General features: G+C 32.7%; 1 protein-coding gene across 1 annotated transcript in view; it reads left to right on the forward strand.

The window, feature by feature from the left end:
* LOC118180908 (methyltransferase-like protein 25B) overlaps positions 1-20875 on the forward strand; it is a 102118-nt gene that overhangs the window by 60169 nt on the left and 21074 nt on the right. Inside the window, exons 6-8 of the mRNA XM_035349986.2 lie at positions 10604-10732; positions 18384-18428; positions 19737-19870. Of these exons, the coding sequence (XP_035205877.1) occupies positions 10604-10732; positions 18384-18428; positions 19737-19870 (308 nt within the window). The remainder of the gene's footprint in view (positions 1-10603; positions 10733-18383; positions 18429-19736; positions 19871-20875) is intronic.

The raw sequence follows: 20875 nt of genomic DNA on the forward strand, positions 1-20875 counted from the left end.
AGATGTTTCGACAAATTGAAATATTACCATCGCAGACCAAATATCAGAAAATACTTTGGAAGGAAGATGAAGATAAGCCTATAGAACTATACAGACTCAAAATGGTAACTTATGGCACAGCATGCGCTCCATATTTGGCACAAAGGACTCTTCAACAGTTAGCGAAGGATGAAGAAAAGGATTTTCCTGTAGCATCGAAAGTGGTCTTGGAAGATTTCTATGTAGACGACTGTCTTACTGGATCTTCGAATTTGAAGGAATGCATTCAGCTCCAGAAAGATTTGACAGAATTGCTCCAAAGAGGAGGAATGAAGCTACACAAGTGGTGTACTAGTTTTGATTCTCAGAACTCTGATTTACAGAATTTTTCATTTGATCGTAATAGTAATACAACTGTGAAGACGTTAGGTATGTTGTGGAATAATAAGAAGGATTGCAATATAAAGTTACTGTTAATGAAAATCCTGATGTTACGAAGAGAGATGTTTTATCTCAAATAGCGAGATTATATGATCCTTTAGGCCTACTCGGTCCTATTATTAGCAAGGCAAAGATATTCATGCAAGCACTTTGGTTGCTTAAGCTAGACTGGGCGGAACAGTTACCACCACATCTTGCCAATGAATGGAATGTGCTTATTAAAACTCTTCAGAGTATAGAAAATATACAAGTACCTCGTTTCATTTTAAAAGAGACCTTTTCAGTGCTCATTTTACAGGAATTTGCGGATGCCTTCGAGAAGGCATTTGGGGCAGTGATATATCTTCAAAGCATTACAAGCCCTGGTGAATATTGTAGTAAACTTCTTTGTAGCAAATCTCGTGTAGCGCCAATCAAGACTATGACTATTCCTAGATTAGAACTATCAGCATGTCTACTCCTGTCCAAACTTATGCAAAAGGTTTTAGAAGCTTTGAAACTCAAAATTGATGACGTTAAGCTCTGGTCAGATTCAAGCATTGCTTTAGCCTGGATCAATACATCACCGCATCTTTTGAAAACCTTTGTGAGTAATAGAGTCTCACAAATTCAACAACTTACTTCTAACTATCAGTGGGGACATGTGTCTTCAGAAATGAACCCAGCCGACATCATTTCCAGAGGATCAGATGCTACAACTCTTGGATCTAACAAGCTGTGGTGGAAAGGTCCTGATTTTTTAAACAAGGACAATTTTCAAGATAAAAATGGACTTAGTGATGAGCTTTATTCTTCAGAACTGAAACCAGTTACGACTTCCTTGTTGACTTTAAAAACTGATTCATTCTTTGATGACTTCCTAAAAATAACTAATGATTTCTTGAAACTAATACGAATTCTTAGTTTACTTTTCAGATTTATCTACAACTGTAGGAACACAAGTGAGAAACGAACAGGTAGTATTAGTATAGATGAAATGGAGCTGTCAAGGAATACACTCCTTAAATATGTCCAAGGTAGGTATTTTGCAGAAGAAATTTCTTTGTTGCAGAAAGGTCTACAGATAACATCAAAGAGTAAGTTAAAATATTTTGATCCCTTCTTAGATGAAAAAGGTCTGTTAAGGGTAGGTGGTAGGATAAAGAATTCTAATTTAAGTTATAGTCAAAGACATCCCATTATTTTGCCTGCCAAGAATAAGTTAACTGAACTTATATTTATTTATTTTCATGAAAAGGATTTTCATAATGGTCCACAATCACTATTAAATTCTATTAGACAAATTTATTGGCCCATTAATGGCAGGAATATAGCTAGAAAGATAGTCCAAAGCTGCATAATTTGCTTTAAGGCAAAACCAATAATTTCTCAACAACTAATGGGAGAATTACCTAAAGAGAGAATTAATATTAACTTTACATTTAATTGTTGTGCTATTGATTACTGCGGCCCATTTTTGATAAAGTACAAAGGGCAACGCAAGGGTAACTATCATAAGATATATGTTTGTATTTTTGTTTGTATGGTGACAAAAGCAATTCATCTAGAGATTGTCAATGACTTAACCACAGAAGCATTCATTGCTTGTCTGAAGAGGTTCTTTGCCCGACGAGGTAAACCAAAAAAAATATTTAGTGACAATGCAAAAAACTTTGTTAGTGCAAATACAGAAATAAAAAAATTAATGAGTATTTTTCTAAAGCAGAATGGAACTTTAGCTAATTTTCTAGCCGAGGAAGGTATACAATGGAAGTTTATACCCCCAAGAGCACCAAATTTTAATGGTCTATCTGAAGCAGGAGTAAAATCCTTTAAATTTCATTTTAAACGAACAGTAGGAAATTCAGTATTAACCTACGAAGAATTTTTGACAGTAACAGTTCAAGTAGAGGGAATCTTAAATTCTCGCCCTCTTACACCGTTAACTTCTAATATTGATGATTTAAATGTTTTGACCCCTGGTCATTTCCTTATAGGTCGACCAATCAATTCAATAATTGAACCCAATTTAACAGAAGTAGATAATAACAGACTTAGTTTATGGCAAAAAACTACAAAAATGGTACAAAATATATGGAAGAACTGGACTAATAATTACTTGAGCACTTTGATTCAAAGAAATAAATGGATGATTGCTAAACAAAATATTAAAATAGGGGATATGGCAGTGATCAAGGAAGAAAATCTTCCTACCTGTAAATGGTTGTTAGGGAGAATTGTAGATGTGTTTTATGGGAAGGACAACCTTGTGCGAGTTGTCTCTGTCAAAACCAAAAATGGTATTTATAAACGAGCAGTTACTAAAATTGCTGTACTGCCAATTGAGAAATAATGTACGAATTTTTATGTTTATTTGAAGGTTTGAATTGTAATCCATCATATTTGTTCTTTTTACAGTGTAATTACTTGTATTATAATTTGTGCATTAATTTACATTGTATCATTTTGTATTGTATGAACATTTATTACTTTTTTGAATTTTACTTATTGTCTTGAAATTAATATTTCAACGCCGGGCGGGATGTTCGGTGTCTGAAAGAGTATTGCTTGGCAGCATTGTTTTACGCCAAGCAGTTTGGCTTTAGTGTAACCCTAAAGTTATTTCGTTTTTGCTTTATTAGTATGAATGATTTCTGACTTGATGTAAGAGCATATGGTTGCTCGCTCTTTAGCTAAGTTACATAGGTAACTATAAGCACATGCGTGTGCTAGTATTCAATAATGTTGTTTTTGTTAAAATAAAATTGTTATTGTTAATATTACAGTCCACTTACTGAAGTTAAGTATCATTAAATAAGTTCGAGCTATCTTCGGCAAGAACACCATCTATACAGCAGTAAAACATTTCAAATACATCTTAGAAGGACGAATTTTTGCAATATACACGGATCACAAACCACTAATATTTGCCTTCCAACAAAATTTGTAAAAAGCTTCGCCACGACAAGCTAGACAACTGTCATATATTGGCCAGTTCTCAACCGATATCCGATTCATACAAGGGCATGAAAATACTGTCGCTGACACTCTCTCTCGCATAGACACTATTTCTGTACCATCTGCAATAGACTTACAAACTATAGTAGACTGTCAAGAAGATGACGACTTGGAGATACTAAAAAACAACCCAAACTTAAAAATCCTGCAGATCCCTATACCGGACAGCGACAAGAAAATTTACTGTGATACTTCTACAAATTATAATCGACCATACATCCCTGCAAAGTTTCGGTAGAAAATATTTTCTTCAATTCATAATTTATCTCATCCTGGAATAAGATCTATGATAAAATTGATAACACGACGTTTCATATGGCCCAATATGAATAAAGACTGCCAACTATGGACTAGAGCATGTTTATCTTGCCAAAGATCTAAAGTTCACAGACATACACAGTCATCTTTGGGAGAATTCAAAGTACCTCCACACAGATTCCAGCATTTAAACATAGATCTGGTGGGTCCGCTACCTCCTTGCAAAGGATTCAAATATCTTCTAACCATCATCGATCGTTATACACGATGGATCGAAGCGGTACTGTTAGAAGATCAATCAGCAGAATCTATTGCTAAAGCTTTGATTTATACTTGGTTTTCACGCTTTGGAATTCCGAATCGCATAACATCTGACCAAGGTCGGCAATTTGATAGCCAACTTTTTCAAGCTTTAGGAAAATATCTTGGTTTTCATACAAACACTACAACTGCGTACCAGACACAGGCAAATGGCCTGATTGAAAGACAACACTGAACTTTAAAAGCAAGTCTCAAATGTCATCTACTCGAATCAAAATTATGGCTGGAAGCATTGCCTTTCGTCCTTTTAGGCATAAGATCTGCCATCAAGGAAGACTTAGGTTACTCATCCGCAGAACTTGTATACGGAACCTCTTTAGCATTACCTGGTGAATTCTTTTCAACAGTACCTCATATGAAACAGTCTGAATTTTCTCAAAACCTTCAGAAAATAATAAGAGCTATGAAGCCAAGTTCTACCACCACCCATGGAAATAGAACAGTCTTTGTTTCTAAACATCTTTCCAACTGTTCTCACGTATTCCTATACAACAACATTAATAATTCGTCGCTACAGCCTGTCTATCTTGGACCGTATCCTGTAAGAGCAAGAAAGGATAAGTACTTCGACATTGAAATCCAAGGGAAAGTTAAAAGAGTTTCAATAGACAGACTGAAGCCATGTTTCCTAGTGCAAGATTCTGATATTTCTTTCCAAAACTCCCATTCCAAGAAAGCGGAACTTGGGGAAACACCTGCACTCAAGAACACTGAAGAAAATTCAGAAACTCATCATGAAACCAAGACTACTAGAACCGGCAGACATGTGAAGTTCCCCAGTCACTTTAAAGATTATCTTCCATAATCGCTGTCACTAGGAAGGGGGTGTGTAGTGTCGCTTCAATTCCGTTAAGTTTCTAATTAAATTTAGTTAAAGCGGAATGGCAATACCTTCTAGTCTCCGCAAAGAATGAAGAAAACAAACTTCGGGTTTCCATCACGCGATTCTACGTGCATGTAAAATGTAAATAAATCTTATGAATAAGAATCTATAACTTCGTAAGGAATAAAATATTGGTTCCATTGGAGTCAGAGAAGTGTTATTTTCCTACATTTGCACACCAGACACTTCATTCATTCTGTGTTCTGACAGAAATTTATTTGCTTAAACCATGCCAAAGAGAAAAATGGGAATTAAACATCATTTAAATAATGAAATAGAGCATGTAGGTTCATAAGGAGGGCATTCATTGCGACTGAAGTTTTCAGTTGATGAAAATCTGGATATTAGCTGGCTCTATTAGTTCAGAAAATGAATTAAGTGGGGATGTTGATTTAAAAGTGAAAAAAAAAAAAAAAAAAAAGTGATGTAAAATTATAGAAGTTTACCAATTAAAACTGATTCAGTTTTAGTACAAATGAAATGAATATAAATGTGACAAACATATTCTTATAATATTTTAGCTTTTTTATGATAAATTTCTAAATCATATCTATTTTGAAGTGAATCAGTATGCAACTGAAAACGTGCCTTAATTCAAGGATAAATGATATTCATCTGGTCATCATTAATCTGATATCACTAGAAGTGAATTTTTTCAGTATTAGTATTGAAAATATTTAACAGCATTGTGTCCAATGTTTCTTAAAAATTCAGTTTGAAGAAATACGTTGAGGAGAGGGGAAGGGGTGCGAGTTCTGTAGGTAAATATGTGATATTTTCTCCTTGTATATGCAAGGTATGTATGGTATTACTGCATGCCTTTGTGGTGTAATTGGAAGCACGTCCACTTATCAATGGGAAGGTCTGTAGTTTAAGTCCTGGCAGAGGTTTTGCATATTTTTCACTTTTCCTGAGTCTGAAAAATTCCAAAAGACTGCTAGTGGTGTCTAAATTAAAAAAAGTTGGTGGATGGAAACTCACCACCACCAGGGTTTGGTGATTGGGTCCTGTGCTCTGCATTTACCCTTTAACTGGAGGAGAATGTAAGATATTTTCTCGGTGTTTACTGCATATTGTTGTAGTGTAATTGGAAGCATGTCCGGCTAGCAGGTGGAAGGTCTGGAATTCAAGTCTCAACAAGGGCATAGCAAATTTTTCAAGCCTGCTGCTTTGAAAACATAATGATGCTATAATTTTTTTGATGTTTCATAAAGTTTAATATTGTATTTTATATCAATTTATTTTTTATATTATTTATCCTTTTAATTACTTCACAGTGTGAGTAGCATTTGTTAAAAAATTCAATCTAAGGCAGTTAAATTGCTGATAAAATTATAAGAAGAGCAGCAATAAGATTTATTATCTAATACCATGCATTTTTACTGAAAAGTATGGCATTTTAGAAACCCACTGGAATAAAAATTGTGTTTTAAATTGTACTAAGCATTGATTGTTGATTTGGGTAACCTTCAAATGATTAATAATATGCTGTAACAAAAAGTAAAATGCATATTACCTCCTTGATATACTTTGATTTGTTTAAAAATTTCTTTTTTATTATTTTATAATTATTAATTGTGAAAGAAAACATTATTTTGCGAGAATCTTCTGTCTAGAATCATAAGAATCTGAAGAAGGCAGGGTATGTTTTGTCATACATTATTCTGAGAAATCATTTAAAGTTATGAAGAGAAGACTGTCCATTCATAGAAAACCTGAGGACTAGATAAGAAAGTGTTAGGAAGAGAATGGGAAAAATTATAATTTTAGTCAATGATTTTAGGATTGAATCAATTAATGTTGCAACTGCAAATACTGTTTTTAATATGAATTAGCATCGAATCATTGTACTACATCTATCCAAATTTCCATGTTTTTTAAGATTTTCAGACTCTTGGGGTGTGTTTGGCTGCATTGAACTTGCATCTGGAACAAATAAATGTGTCATCTTTTTTTTTTCTTCCTATTATTATTAGTACAGTACTTCTGTATTTAAACATACTCTTAACCCTTGGAAGTAAGAAGATGACCAAAATATTGAGTATTCTTCTTTTACTTAATCAATAGCTTTCTGATCTAAACTAATTATTGGCAGCATCTGTAGATGTTATTGTTCAGCAGACAGAAGTTCTGTCTGAAACGAATTATTGGTGATAAACGGAACAATACAGTTTTAAAAGTATTTAGCATTTTCCACTTGAGAGGTAACTTTCAGTCACCACTTGACTTGCACTCTAACAACAGAGAAGGTGAATAACTGTTTTTAACTGAGTGGCATGACCTCCCTTTCTTTATCTGGTCATGAGATGTTTTTGTCTTTTGGGATATATTACTTTGTAATTTAAAATATTTTATTTTCTTACTTTCTTTAATGATGTAAATATCATCTTAATGAATAGAAGTTTATGAAAACAGAGACTGAAGTATGTAGTTATATTAATTTAGCTACTAAATGTGATTTCAGTACTGGTCTTCATGAAAAGATCCAAAAACTCATACTGCTCAGAGTGTTAAAAAATATTAAAATGGCTATCTTTTTATTTTTCATCTCGGAGATGTAAATGTGTGTTGCATATAGCCTATAAAAATGCTTAAAATTAATAATGATGAAGAAAATATTAGTGTCTGGTGTCAAAATGCATGGTATAAATGCGACGTTCAAATATGGTGAAATAAGTGAGAATGTTGAAAAAGATTTTAAAGCGAGTGATATATGAAATTGGAACAGCAGAAAGTAGAAGTGAAAACGAAAGTGATTCAAATGCCATATAAGAATAGAGGGTTCAGAATTGTTCGAGTGTTGAGTAGGTAAATTTAGGAGTAACTTTTGATTATTCATAAGCGGTGTTCTAGCAACATTAACATCTGAATGAATAGAAATGTCCTGCAGTCCTACGGGATATTTTAATATGGTGAAACAAAGAGTAGTGAAGATAATTTTGAAGTAATTAGTTTGGATGTAGAGAAATGGTAAGATCTTAGACAGAAATTAAGCATAGCAAAAGACAAAAAAAACAATGTATTTTTATGATGCTTGGCATGATGAAGTGAGAGTGCATCTTTGCAAATACTTTCTGAAGTACAGAGGAGTCTTGCATATCCCTTCACTTTGTAAGAGAGTCCAACACAGTTTGACACAGTGTACCTCTGAGATATCAATCCATTTTTCATTTGTTAAATTGCTAGAATAGGACACTAAAAAAATAAAGCATTGATAGGAAATGCTAATAAGATTATTTCCTTACAATTTAAGTGTATTATTTTAATACAAATAAGTGTAGAATTTTGAAGTTAAAACTAAGTATTAATTATTCATATATAATGTTACAATTTATAATTAAAACTGAAGTTCTGATATAAAATAACAAGATTTGCTTTAAAAAATTAAGAGTTAAAATATGCTGTAGTGTACTTTAAATGCTGTAATCCAGGTATATATCATTTTAAGGAAATGTTATATTTAGGCATATGAAAAGCATATTTAACTGATATTTCATAACATTGAAGACAGATATTTTATCCACATTTTGCAATTGTATTTTATTAATTGCACTTTTTTATTTTTCATTCGAGGTGCACATTTCTTTTCTTTTATGAGAACTATTCTCTTAATGCTGGAATAAGCTGTGTCTGAATTCCTTTTCTTTTATGATTTTCATGAATTGTACATCTTTCTTACCAAATGCATAAGTATAGAAAATGGTAAGTCAGTTGTAACTGTATCCTCTCCATGTTTGACTGAAAGCTGGCTCAGAAGTTTTTTTCTTATTTTTTCATTCCTCTCTATTATGATAATTATTTAGGAATTAAATCCGGTTATACTGAAATGGTTAATATAAGCATTGGCTATCTTTACATTGCCCTTGTTGTAGTGTAACTCTCCCAGATTCCATTAACAGCATCAACACTCCCTAATTTTATTATGTAGTGCAGATATCTCTGATTTTCTGTCTCTTCGTGCTGTTTAATCAGCTGTGAGTAAAAACGAAATTTATTTTTCTTAAATTTAGTTATGTAGAAGCTAAAAGTTATCTTCTCTCAATCCAGAACGACTCAATATGGCTTTGTGATGATGCATGTTTATGAATTCTTGAGGTATTTAAACTCTGTTTTCATGTTCCAAGGATGGCAGACTTTTTATGAAGATCCCCTGCTAATAACTTTCATAGTTATATTATGTCCTTCATTATTTGTATGATCTTAAAGCCACATAACAGCATCTAAAAACTTGCTGCTTTGATGATGTGATGAAATTTCCTATTGCTTTCCAGCATATATTATCCATGCTTGCAGCATTCCAGATTTTGAATTTACCTAACATAAATTTTAATGTGACATTTTATGGCTGTGCTAGTATGTAGAGTTTGAAAGCATATCTTCCAGAGAAACAAGTCTCTCATAGGTTATTATTGCATTATATACTTAACAGGTAAACAATGGAATGGCAAGAAGTATGATTTTAAAGAAAAAATAAGGAACTTTGTCAAGCCAAAAAAGGAACTTTCTAACTAAAGTTTCATACTTTTAAAAAACAAAATTTCCAGAAAATTGTGTGAGTAGGTATAGCGCATGTGATGATAATAGGAAAAAAAAAGTGTTCGTTTCATACTTAGCTATCTGTTCTTTCTATAGTGGGGGTGTTATCAAGATTTTAGAGGATTTTTAAACCTTTCCTCCATATAAGGATTGGGATCAACATCAAGCAAAACTTCTTCAACATATTCAATGTGATAGAATTAGCTAGAATTATTTCTTAGCTAGCCAATCTGCTCTAGTTTCAGTCTGAAACTAGAATATTTAATAAATTTGAAACTAGATCACAAATCTAAATGTAAAAAAATTTTTTTTTTTCTTTTGACAAGAACTAATCCTCATTTCTTAGTTCTCATTTCTTCTTCCTTTTATTTTTATTGAAATTATGGTAAAAATCCATTTGATTATTTACCATTTTACTACTGGGTTATGGATTTCATTCTGTCCTATTTCTCTTTTATTTTTAATTAGTACACTCTTTCTTGCAATTATTTTTCGAGCACAAGCACATCATTTGTCCTATTATATTAAAATTTTTAAAAGAATTGCTTTTAAGTCTTAAATGAGTTTTCTAACAAAAATTCTGGTTGTTGTACAAGATTTTGTCCTAAGTTCTTTAATTTCTTTTTTAATAAAACCAAACACAATGCTTTTATAGATATTGTAGGCTTTTCCAAATTTTGATAAGAATTTACTTTGTATGACCTTGAAGTTTAAGAGTTAATTTTTTTCTAAAGCATGTTTTCAATTTTTTGTTTTAAAATTTGCCAAAATATTTTTTTACATGATTCTGCTTAAACACAAGCAAAATATTATTTTTATTTACTTTTTATATATAGGTAATTAAAATTTGGACAATCAAATATTTGCAGTCATCAGAATTCCTTGTTATTTTTCTTTCTTATCTGCTGCTTTCAGTTTATTAAATTAAATAAGAAACTTTGTATGCACAGAAGTGTGTTGTCAGTTTTTGAGGTCACTATATTTCGATTTTCATATGCTTGTGTTATTTTACTCAATGTACTAGTATGACATGCATTCAAAAGGAATTTTTGTGTGCATGATGCTGAAGTGTTTTTGCTTTCAAACTTTAAAATAGTTTACTTACTGAATTGTTGACAGAAATTCCAAATCTGAATTTACTCATGATCTAAATATTAGCTGAGTATAATGTATTCATTTACTCAACAGGCATTTAGCACTTTGAAACGCTTAAAGAAGCATACTGTAGTCAAGGGTAATGAAGAGGAGGATTACACATTACCACATCATCTGGAAGGTTCACTGACTCTGAAATCTTCAAAAGAGTGCTTAGAAAATGTTGGTAAAATATTGTACTCTTCTTAATTTTTTTTATTTTTCTTACATTTTGTATCTTTTATGCTGTACATCCTCAGTTTCTCCAATAATTTTTATTATACGTCCTGATACATGTTGATTTTCTATATTTGTGATGTGTGTTTTATTCTGGTGTTGTCTGTAAATGTATCTGCTCCTTTTGTATGAAATATCTAGCTTAATATTGCAACAACAGTCTCTTTTTCCCTAATGTAAGAAAGAAAAAAACAGCATCAGAATTTGATGAACCATTGCAACTTCTGGCAACAGAATTTGTTGAATCAGGGCATGTTTAATGTGTCTTTCAAAAGCTGTGTTCAAAAGGGCAGGTTCAAACTATGTTGAAAACTGGTTCTTCAAAACTGACTCATTCAGTTTGCAAAGCAGCTTAAGTAGCTTGTTGAACTGGTGGTAGATTTTTCTTGATTTTTGTATCCTTTCTGAAACAAGACAAATGGGGAATTTTACTTATATTGCTCCACACTATTTATGAAAAACAGCTGACTTTAATAATCCAACGTAGTGTTAAAAAATAATGATTAATAGCTAAGTATTCAAAGTTATTTGATCGAAACTTTGTGAGGCTATCTGAGATTATCCTTTTCTTTCAGGCACACTACAAATAAAAACATTGGTATAATGAAAGCTATAAAAATTATAAAATTGCTTTTTTAAAACATTTAAAATCCTTGAAAAGCAAGAGGGTTCCTATGGAAGAAAAAAAAAAAAAAGAAAAAGAAAAAAAGTGGGTAGTGCATTAATTGCCATGATCTTGCACCTTAATGATAAGCATTATTACAGGAATCAACATTTCAATTTCCATTAAATAAAAATATACAGACTTTATTCAGTTAAATCAATGAAGTACTGCAGGTGTCATTTTCATTGAATGAAAGAGAAAATTTGCCCATTCTGTGTTAAACTTTTAGGTATGAAATACAGGATGATTGAAGGTTATACAGCTAAACATCAGTTGAACAGGATTGATTAATTAGACAAGATAGTGCCCACCTTTCTGAAAAAAAAAAGGGTTAATTAATCCTCAGATTTAGGAAATAAATCAAATGAGATTATCCTTCATACTATTATTTCAAGTTTGGTTACGTACCTTTTAGTAAATGCATACAAAGTATACATTTGTTAGAGCTAGTGCTTACTTTTGCTAAATATGTGTATATACCAATGTATTAGGTCATTTTTTTTCTTTTGTAGAAAAGAATACATTTGTTTATATAGTAGTTAAATAAATCACTGTGTTTGGTGTTATGCAAAATTTTGTTTTAAGTCACTGAGCTGAAGAGTGGTGCAGTTGTAAATTAGTTACATTTTTAAGTGAACACTTGTAGCTACAGTTGAATAGCTACTGGAGTTCCAATTCCAATCTGAGGTGTGCTTTTATGAAGCATACAATTACAAGGAGCTTAGCAAAGGGGAATTCCCAAATTTCAGCATGCTTGGTGAGTTGCTGTTCTTCAGCCTGCATGACATCTGCAAGGAAAAAAGTAAAGGAATTTCGGTCAAGAGTACGAGTTTGAGATGTCATTAAGTTCTGCTGATGGTTAAGGATATATTGAGAATTTCCTGTAGAGCTAGCTGCCTTTGAGTCGCAATCCTTTTACTTGCTCAGAAACAGGAAGCTATTTATACAAGTCAAGTGCCTCTGGTATTGCCAGAAGCTCACAAGTGAAGACTATGGCTGCAGAGCCAATTTTGTGTTGATTTTGTGTTTCAAGTACTATTGTCTGAGGTAGTCAGAAATACTTCAGAAGCTCCAGAAGTGATTATCTCACCAGATGAACCATCTGTATAAGCATGTTCCATGATGTGTTAGAGATGGTAAAAAAGCATTGCTTTTCACTATTTCTCCAAAAGTAAGACATTTCCTTAGTGATTTATTTTCTTTAATAGTGTCTAATAACTATATCTAATTCTTCTAGAGTGATGTTCTTGAGAAGCAGTTCATCATGCCTGTACCATCTTGCCTCCAGGAGCAATTTTATGGCAGAGGTTTTTATTTTCTTATCTTCCATCTGATAGTAATTTTATCAACTGTAGAGAAGTGCAGTACATGTTCATTGGCCACTTCTTTATGAGTACCTGTATTGATCCAGCTGTATCTAGGATGTTTGAAGATTGGGTAGCAATTGGAGTGAAGGATCTGTTTTCCAATACTTAGTATCTTTTCTTGGATCTAGGGGCTTATTGTGGCCCATTTTTGGTGTTTGATGGCAACAGTTTTTGTTTCCACTCTGTTTGATGCCTGTGATTGCAGTCTTCTGTTTTCTTTTGTGTTGTTTGCCTTAAGTTGATCATTCAACAGGTTTCTCTGTTAAAAAATGAGTCTATATTCTAGTCCTTTCAATAAGGAATCCAATTTTGTTTCTTTTTCCTCTTGGAATGAATCACTTTGCTGCAGTGTTGAAGTTATGTGTGAATCTCTCCAACTGTTTTCCAAGTGTTTTGACTGGGAAATCAGTACTGTGGCAGAGGCTGTTGAGATATTGGTGGAAACGTGCTCAGTCTGCCTTTCTGTAATTCCAAGATGGTTTTTCTTGGGCAGGGATTTCAGAATTAAAATTGAGCTTTGTTACAATTGGTTGATGATTGTTCATTGCATTATTAATGATCTTCCATATACAGGCATTAAAAACATGGTAACTCACTACAGTGAGTTCAAGAGCCGACTATGTAATTGTTGTTCTTGAAAGATAAGTGTTTTCTCCATTATTTAGGGTAGCCAAATTTAGGTCTGTCAATAGACTCTCCAACTGCTTTCCCTTCTCATCTAGAGAATGCGAGCCCCGAGTTGGAATTTAAGCATTAAAAATCACCCAGCATAACAATGAAATGAGATTGGAAGTGAGGTATATTGCAGAGAGGGCTTCCTTGTCGATACTTGTGTTGTGTGAGCGATATACGCTAATCAGGTTGAATGGATGTCCTGGGAGGAGGATTTTCACATGGCCTGAATTTCTTTCCACCTGATCAATTTTGATCACTCTATTTGACAACGTTGTTTAAGCAAGTCCTTCTCCCATTCTGTCAGTTCTATCTTTTCGTAGGATAGTATAGTTCTTAATGTTGAACTGAAGATTTCTATTTACCTTATACTCTTGAAGGCAGGCAATATGGATGCCATTATTCTTTAGGAGAACCTGATGTTCATCCTTCTTTCTTTGTGTTCCACTGATATTTAGATAAGATAGCGATTCTCAACCAGTGGTGTGCAAAAGAAAAATAGGTGGTATGCAAAGAAGCAAAGTGTTTCTAACTTTTTTTTTTCCCAATGGCAGATTGTAAACAGTTACAGTGTAACAAAGTCCATTAATGTATACAAGCCCAGATGTAGTGATCTCTTTATTATGGAGGCACCTAATAGGTAGGCCACCATTGCCTCCTATGAAGGGACGGACAATTACAACCATGCCTTCTCCGAGATTCGAACCCAGGCCCTTCAGTATCGCAGTCAGGCTTCCCTAACCACTATACCGTCTGGATGGCTGCTGAAAGCAGATTAGCAACAAAGACTGAACGATATTACAGCCCTTAATGAAAATAAATTGGCATAATCTATTGTAAATATGTGAAAATTTCAATTATATTTAATACTCACCAGAAACAGTTTTGCTATGTATCAAAATCTTTCCACAGAAGTGTAATATGTTTTTTCGCTGCAGTTATGAGTTCTTCACATGTTCTACAAAGATCAGTTTCCACATAAAACAGGCTTACCAGCACTGAGCGGTAAAGTCGCTGAACTCTGGTAGTTCGATCCGAGGTTCGAACAGGCTGGCTGAATAACTGCTTTCGTTGTTTTCCCCATTGTAAGACCCAGTTTTCCTTTGAAAGTCCTCCACGGAAGCATCCCGCCCTTTAGGCAGATAGCCTTAGTGTGCTTTGTTGTGTTGTTGCTAATGCTCACGTGTCTGATCTTAGTCAGCCCAAGCCCATGAAATTCCTCGTGGCAGGGAGTGCAAGTTTTACGCTTGTCGTTGGCAACTCAGGGGGTGGTCCAGGGGTCTCCCACCCCTCTCCCCTTCCACTAAATCACACAAGAGGACTTTCGGCTCGGCACATATTTAGAGTGCCTCCATGCTGCATGGACGCTATACATGTACAAACATCCATGTCTTCTCTGTGATTTGAACCTGAGCCCTTCGGTACTACAGCAGGCTCCCCTAACCACTATGCCATCTGGGCAATAGTATTGATATATTTTACATCAGAATTGCATTATAAATAGTTCAATAACTGAGATATTGCATTATAAATTGAACTGAAGTCAATTTGGATTTCTTTTCAAATTGCTTCACCGTGTATCATGAGAACACTCCTGAAACTCCTAGTTTTTGTGGGAGACTTTTTGATTTTTTGTATTCCAACAGTGTTAAAAGGTTCGTGTTTGTATTTGAAAGTACAATATTTTACTTAAGAGCTAAGAATCAATTGCAAGTCTTCAGTTTTGGCCTTCTCTTTTTTAAACAAATGCTTCTACCTGTATTAAAGAGCTGTCTTAGAAATATCTTGGATCACAATTTTATTCTTGCTGTTAAGATGGAGAATTTTGATGTTTTATAATCCTCATGTTATCTCAATGAATATTTTTTATTCCTGTTCTGTTATTTTTGTTGAAATATTAACTATAATCAGTATAAGTAACTATTATATTTTTCGGAGTAAGAATGACCAGAAATTTGGAGAAACTAAATCTTATATTAACGAGCACATGGTAACATAGGATATTGAGGAATGAAATATTGGAGAGAATACAAGCTAAGCTATTGTAAATTGTTTGAGTGTAAATATGGATATGAAATTCTTTAAGACAAGTTGATGAGCTGAGATGAATGAAGAGAGAATAAGCTTCATAAATATTTTTTGCTGTGGGAGTTAAAATGTAAACGATTTATTTGTTTTTAATTAACTTGCGAAAATATGAGTTATGTGCTGCTTATGTCATATTTTTATGTGAGGCTAAAATTTTTTAGCTTGTAATTTCTTGAGGCAGTCATTTTCAGGCTGCTAAATTATACAAATTTTGAAGTTATCTAGAGTTGAAATTATTTCCTAGATTATTACTATACAGTGCTTTAACAAAAGTGCTTATGTCTTTATGATTATTGCTCTTATTGATGCAGATGTTTTTATTTCCTATTGCATATTTTTTATTATTTGCCGTAAATTTAGTTTAAATACAGTCAAATACCGAAAATTCGCCGACCTGAAATTCGTCAACTCCTGAAATCCGCGTTGCCTCTCAAAATATAAACATTCAGTTTATAGGTTTCGGAAACTGCAACATGAAGTACGAAATATCGAAGAAAAAATACTTACCAGATAATTACATCATAATTACCGAATAAAATGAGTCATAATGGAAATACCAAATTATTGACATCATGATAAAAGTTTTCCCCCCCCAGTCTGCATAGGGGTAAAAAAGCAGATGATTAACTTAACTCTTCCTTCAAGTACACGATTCATGTTGTTGTACTTTCTGAGCTTTGTTATTTCACGAGATTGTGTAGTGCTGCCTTTTTTTTTAATCCAGATATTTTGTGGATAAATTAAGAATATTTTAAATTTCAGCACTTTTTAATACAATGACAGATAGATAAGAAATGCACTCATGATTTTACTGCTTGCAATGTTGAAAAACGTAATCACATTGCATTGACAGTAATAGAAAAAGTGGAAATTCTGCAAAAGATGAAAGGCAGGGGCTACTGCTCGGTTTAGAGCAGAATCGTACGGAATTGCGGCACGGATCGTGTGTGATATACCGAAAAATAAAACTGTTAAAATTTTACAGCAACAGTGATTCTAACACCGGAATCTGAAACCGGAAATCTTTACACAAGGCGAAATTGGCAAACCTCGATGTCGTCTCGTACATGTGGTTTTGGCAGCAGCCCAAATGATGATGTACCAATTTCAGGATTGCTCCTGAAAAAAAAAGGGGAAACAGATTTTATGCTCATTTAAAAATAGAGGAGCCTATATATAATCAATTTATATATGTAATAATAATTTAATGCATATAATGAATTACTGTAATAATGTATATAATAATTTAATTAACTGTATCTAATATGCCTTATTTATTTTGCACTTTTAGCCTGAATATTATGATTTATCTTTTCTGTCTCGAAATCCGCGAAATCCTAAAATTTGCACAACCTCTGGTCCCAAGCTTAGCGGATTTCTGGACTTTTACTGTATTAGCTTTCCTGTAAATGTACTGAAAACTGCATTGAAAAAACAAAATTAATTTCCTTTTTCAAAATGTGTAGTAACTTATGCATTTAAAGCACTAATATTTATAATAGTTAATTTTAGAACTGTTCGCAAATTTATTGGAATTAAGAGCATGTCTATTACAGTCAAAAGTCGTTAATTCAGACACCCATAATCCGGACCTCAAAACTACAAACTTTCTGCGCATGCGTCATGTTGACGCATGCGTGTAAGACCTTTACGGCTGCGAATATGCGTGTGCACGTGCTCAAAATATGTTTACGAATGCGCGTTTAATGTATAACGGATGGTATAAGCTAAGCTAAAATTACCTAATTCAATTAATATTGCAGATTGCATTGTTCCTTAGTCTTCAAATTGGATTCAGCTTATTATTTTTTGCAGACTGTTAGAGCATTTTTATAAAAGTAAGCTTGAACTCTCGATTATGTCAAATAGAATTTCTGATTTATATTTACTAATATGTAAAGGATCTACAAAGCGAAAGTATGTTTCGAAGTCCATTAAACAAAAAGTGGAATTGCTGCAAAAAATGGATAAAGGCATATCCTTTGCTTATCTAAACTTTACGCCGCAGTGCGCAATGAATTGGAAGTTGATCTGTCAGCACTATCCTTATCTTCAGGGCAGATGTTTTTATTTTATTTGGCTTATAATTCCTTACTAAATGTAGTATTTCATCTCGATGTACTCCATCTTTGATATGATTTAAATCAAATTCCTCATCATTATAATTCGCTTCCGATAGCGAAGAAAGTGACAGAGGTTATTGAAAATGAAAAAATTTTGATTGACAAATTAGTCGGTATTCTCGACACAGCAATTATAGGATTTGAACAGTGGAACTTTGTAAATGAACAAGAAATTATGTCTGTTTATAGAATTAAAGAGAATGTATTATCACATAAAAAATGAAGCAACTTAAACAACTTACATTGAAAGAAATGTTTAATAAAGTAAACAAATAAATATTAAGTTTTTTTTTTTTTTTAAATTTTGATACCCTTTAGATCATAATTGTTCTTTATTTCGTAAATTACGGTTTCATATTTTTAATCTTATAATTTCTGCATGCCATTTTACCAGATTTAATCTGATGATCTATAATCCGGAGTCCCGACGAGTCTGGAATAACGACTTTTGATTGTACTTAAAAATTACCACTGATTAATGTATATGTAAAATAATCATATTTTATACGATTATTATTGGTACTCTTAAAGTGTGATTATCCTTATTCAGTTGTGGAATGCATTTCCCCCCCATTCATTGTAATAATGTGCACGTTTCAGATTTCTTTGTGTGATGCTTTTATTTGCATGTTACTGTGTGTTATCCCATTAGAAATTATAATTAAATTTAGTTTTATCTTCAGATTCTCAAAAATGTTTGGTGCCAGAGTCCCTCTGATGATGGTAAGGTATGTTGTGTTAGATATATTTTTGTCAAATAATGTGAATAATTTATATGTTGAAGCCTCTGCACTCATAAGCTTACCTGTCTTATTTGTTTTTATTGACTCAGTCAGATCGCTAATCACATGTAATTCTATAATTCTATGGATTATGTACAGGATATGTCAAAAAAGATTTCTTGTTTGAATATGCTTTGAGAAGTTTTTCCTCTAGCCAAGGTTAAAAGTTAAGAAATAACCTAGTCTTTCAAACTATGATAATTTTAGTCTCATGTCACTTGTTAATGAAACTGCAAGAAACTAAAATGTTTGTACAGATCGTCAATGAAGATGGTTCAAGTTACTGAGCTTACTAAATCTCTTTTAGAAAATATTTTGATGTGTAATCAAAACTAGTCTTAAGAATATTATCAGAATTAAACAAATTAAAACCTTTTTCACTGTAGGAAAGTAAATGCAATTTTCATGAAATTTAATTTTCCTATAAAATTAAGTTTTGCAAAACGAAAAATGAATTTTATCATATACATGAATGTATGGTAACTTTAAACTAATGCTAGTAATTTAATCATGCTGAAGTAATAGAAGTTATCTTTTTAAAACTTACATTTGAACAATCTGAATGCATAGTTATAGTATAAGCATGTGGTTTCCAAAAATTTTAAATAATATCTCATATAATTTCTTCATATGTGGATGAATCTAAGAATTAAAAGTAGTGATGTTTCGTATGTTATCGGTATGGGTGTTGAGTGCTGCTTGATTTTTCTTTTTTTTATCGATACTTCTTTTTTTTATCGGTACTTCTTTTTTTTTTTATTGAAGAAGCAGTAGATAGTTCTTACATTAAATTATCTAAATTTATTTTTTAAGGTCTTTTAAGATAATAATGAATTTAGTTTTAGAAATATTTGTAGTTTAGCTTTATTCTGTTTTGAATTTTCATTTATGAAGAATGATATTAAAGATGAATGATGAATGAATTTATGAAGAATGATTGTGCATATTTAAAATTTATTTTCGAATTTTTTATTGCTTTAAAATTTATCTTCAAAGTAAGTAAATCTGTTGTCAAATTATTATAAGTCAGCATCAATAATTTGTTTCTTCAATCCTTGTTTATACACAATTTATCTGAATAATTTAATGAACTTATCTCAATGATTTAAATAAAGATAGAATTTATATAAATATTTATCATCTTAAAATATCTTTTTTTGAATCTTCTGTTATTTTTTGTACTACATAATCTGACATGCAACTAATATTGTGACTGGAAGATGAGTTGAGATTTTATGAAATATTTTGCATTAGGAAAGAATTGCATTGCTTGGATTACATACCTGTGGTGACCTTGCTGCTACAATTTTAAAAACTTTTACCAAATGTGCCGAATCCCACGTACTTTTTTCAGTTGGATGCTGCTACATGAAGCTCAATTCAAATACGTAAGTAGATTAAACGTTTATTTCTTTAAATGTGCAAGTACCGGGTGGTCATAATTAAACTGACAGTGCTCACAATGTTCTGTAGCGTGATCTATTTGCGAGAATGACGCCACATTTTGTAGGAAGATTAAACAAGGATTCCGTGAAAAAAAAATTAGTTCCAAAAGTCACCGCTAGGGGAATATTTGGCACTGTGTAATAGAAAATAGAGTGTTAACAAATGCAAATTAATACGGAATAAAATTTATCGTAGGTCCATTCTTCTATGAGAACATTACCCCGTCAGGACCGGAAACCTGTTACCGGAGAGAAATATCGCCGCATGTTGAACACCTTTGTCCAAGGTCTGTCAAGGAGTCCAAGGTCTATCAAGGAATGGTCCAGGACCTGGCTACGTTGAAGGATAACATATCACACACTGTACGGGAGATTCCTGCAGACATGTTACTTTCTGCTGTTGTGCATACTGTGCACAGAATGCAATATGTGGTCCACAACAACGGCAACCACATTGAACCTCATTTGAATGCAAAATAAAAGGTAATTTCCGTATTGATTTGCATTTGTTAACACTATTTTCTATTACACAACGCCAAATATTCCCCTAGTGGTGACTTTTGGAACTAATTTTTTTTTTCGTGGAATCCTTCGTCCCCCATCTTGTTTAATCTTCCTACAAAATGTGGCGTCATTCTCGCAAATAGATCTCGCTACAGAACACTGTGAACACTGTTAGTTTAATTATGGCCACCTGTTATATTTACTGTCACAAGAGATTTTGAAAGATTTGAAAGAATACTTTTTGCCGGTCTTGTTTAATCTTCCTACAAAATGTGGCATCATTCTCGCAAATAGATCTCGCTACAGAACACTGTGAACACTGTTAGTTTAATTATGGCCACCTGTTATATTTACTGTCACAAGAGATTTTGAAAGATTTGAAAGAATACTTTTTTTGCCGGTTTTTCTGGAATAGCAGTCCTTTATTTCTTCCATCTAAAGATA

The sequence above is a fragment of the Stegodyphus dumicola genome, chromosome X1, assembly GCF_044657685.1.
Source record: "Stegodyphus dumicola isolate Sdum_Otavi_A_Nest chromosome X1, ASM4465768v1".
NCBI classification, from domain to species: Eukaryota; Metazoa; Arthropoda; class Arachnida; order Araneae; family Eresidae; genus Stegodyphus; species Stegodyphus dumicola.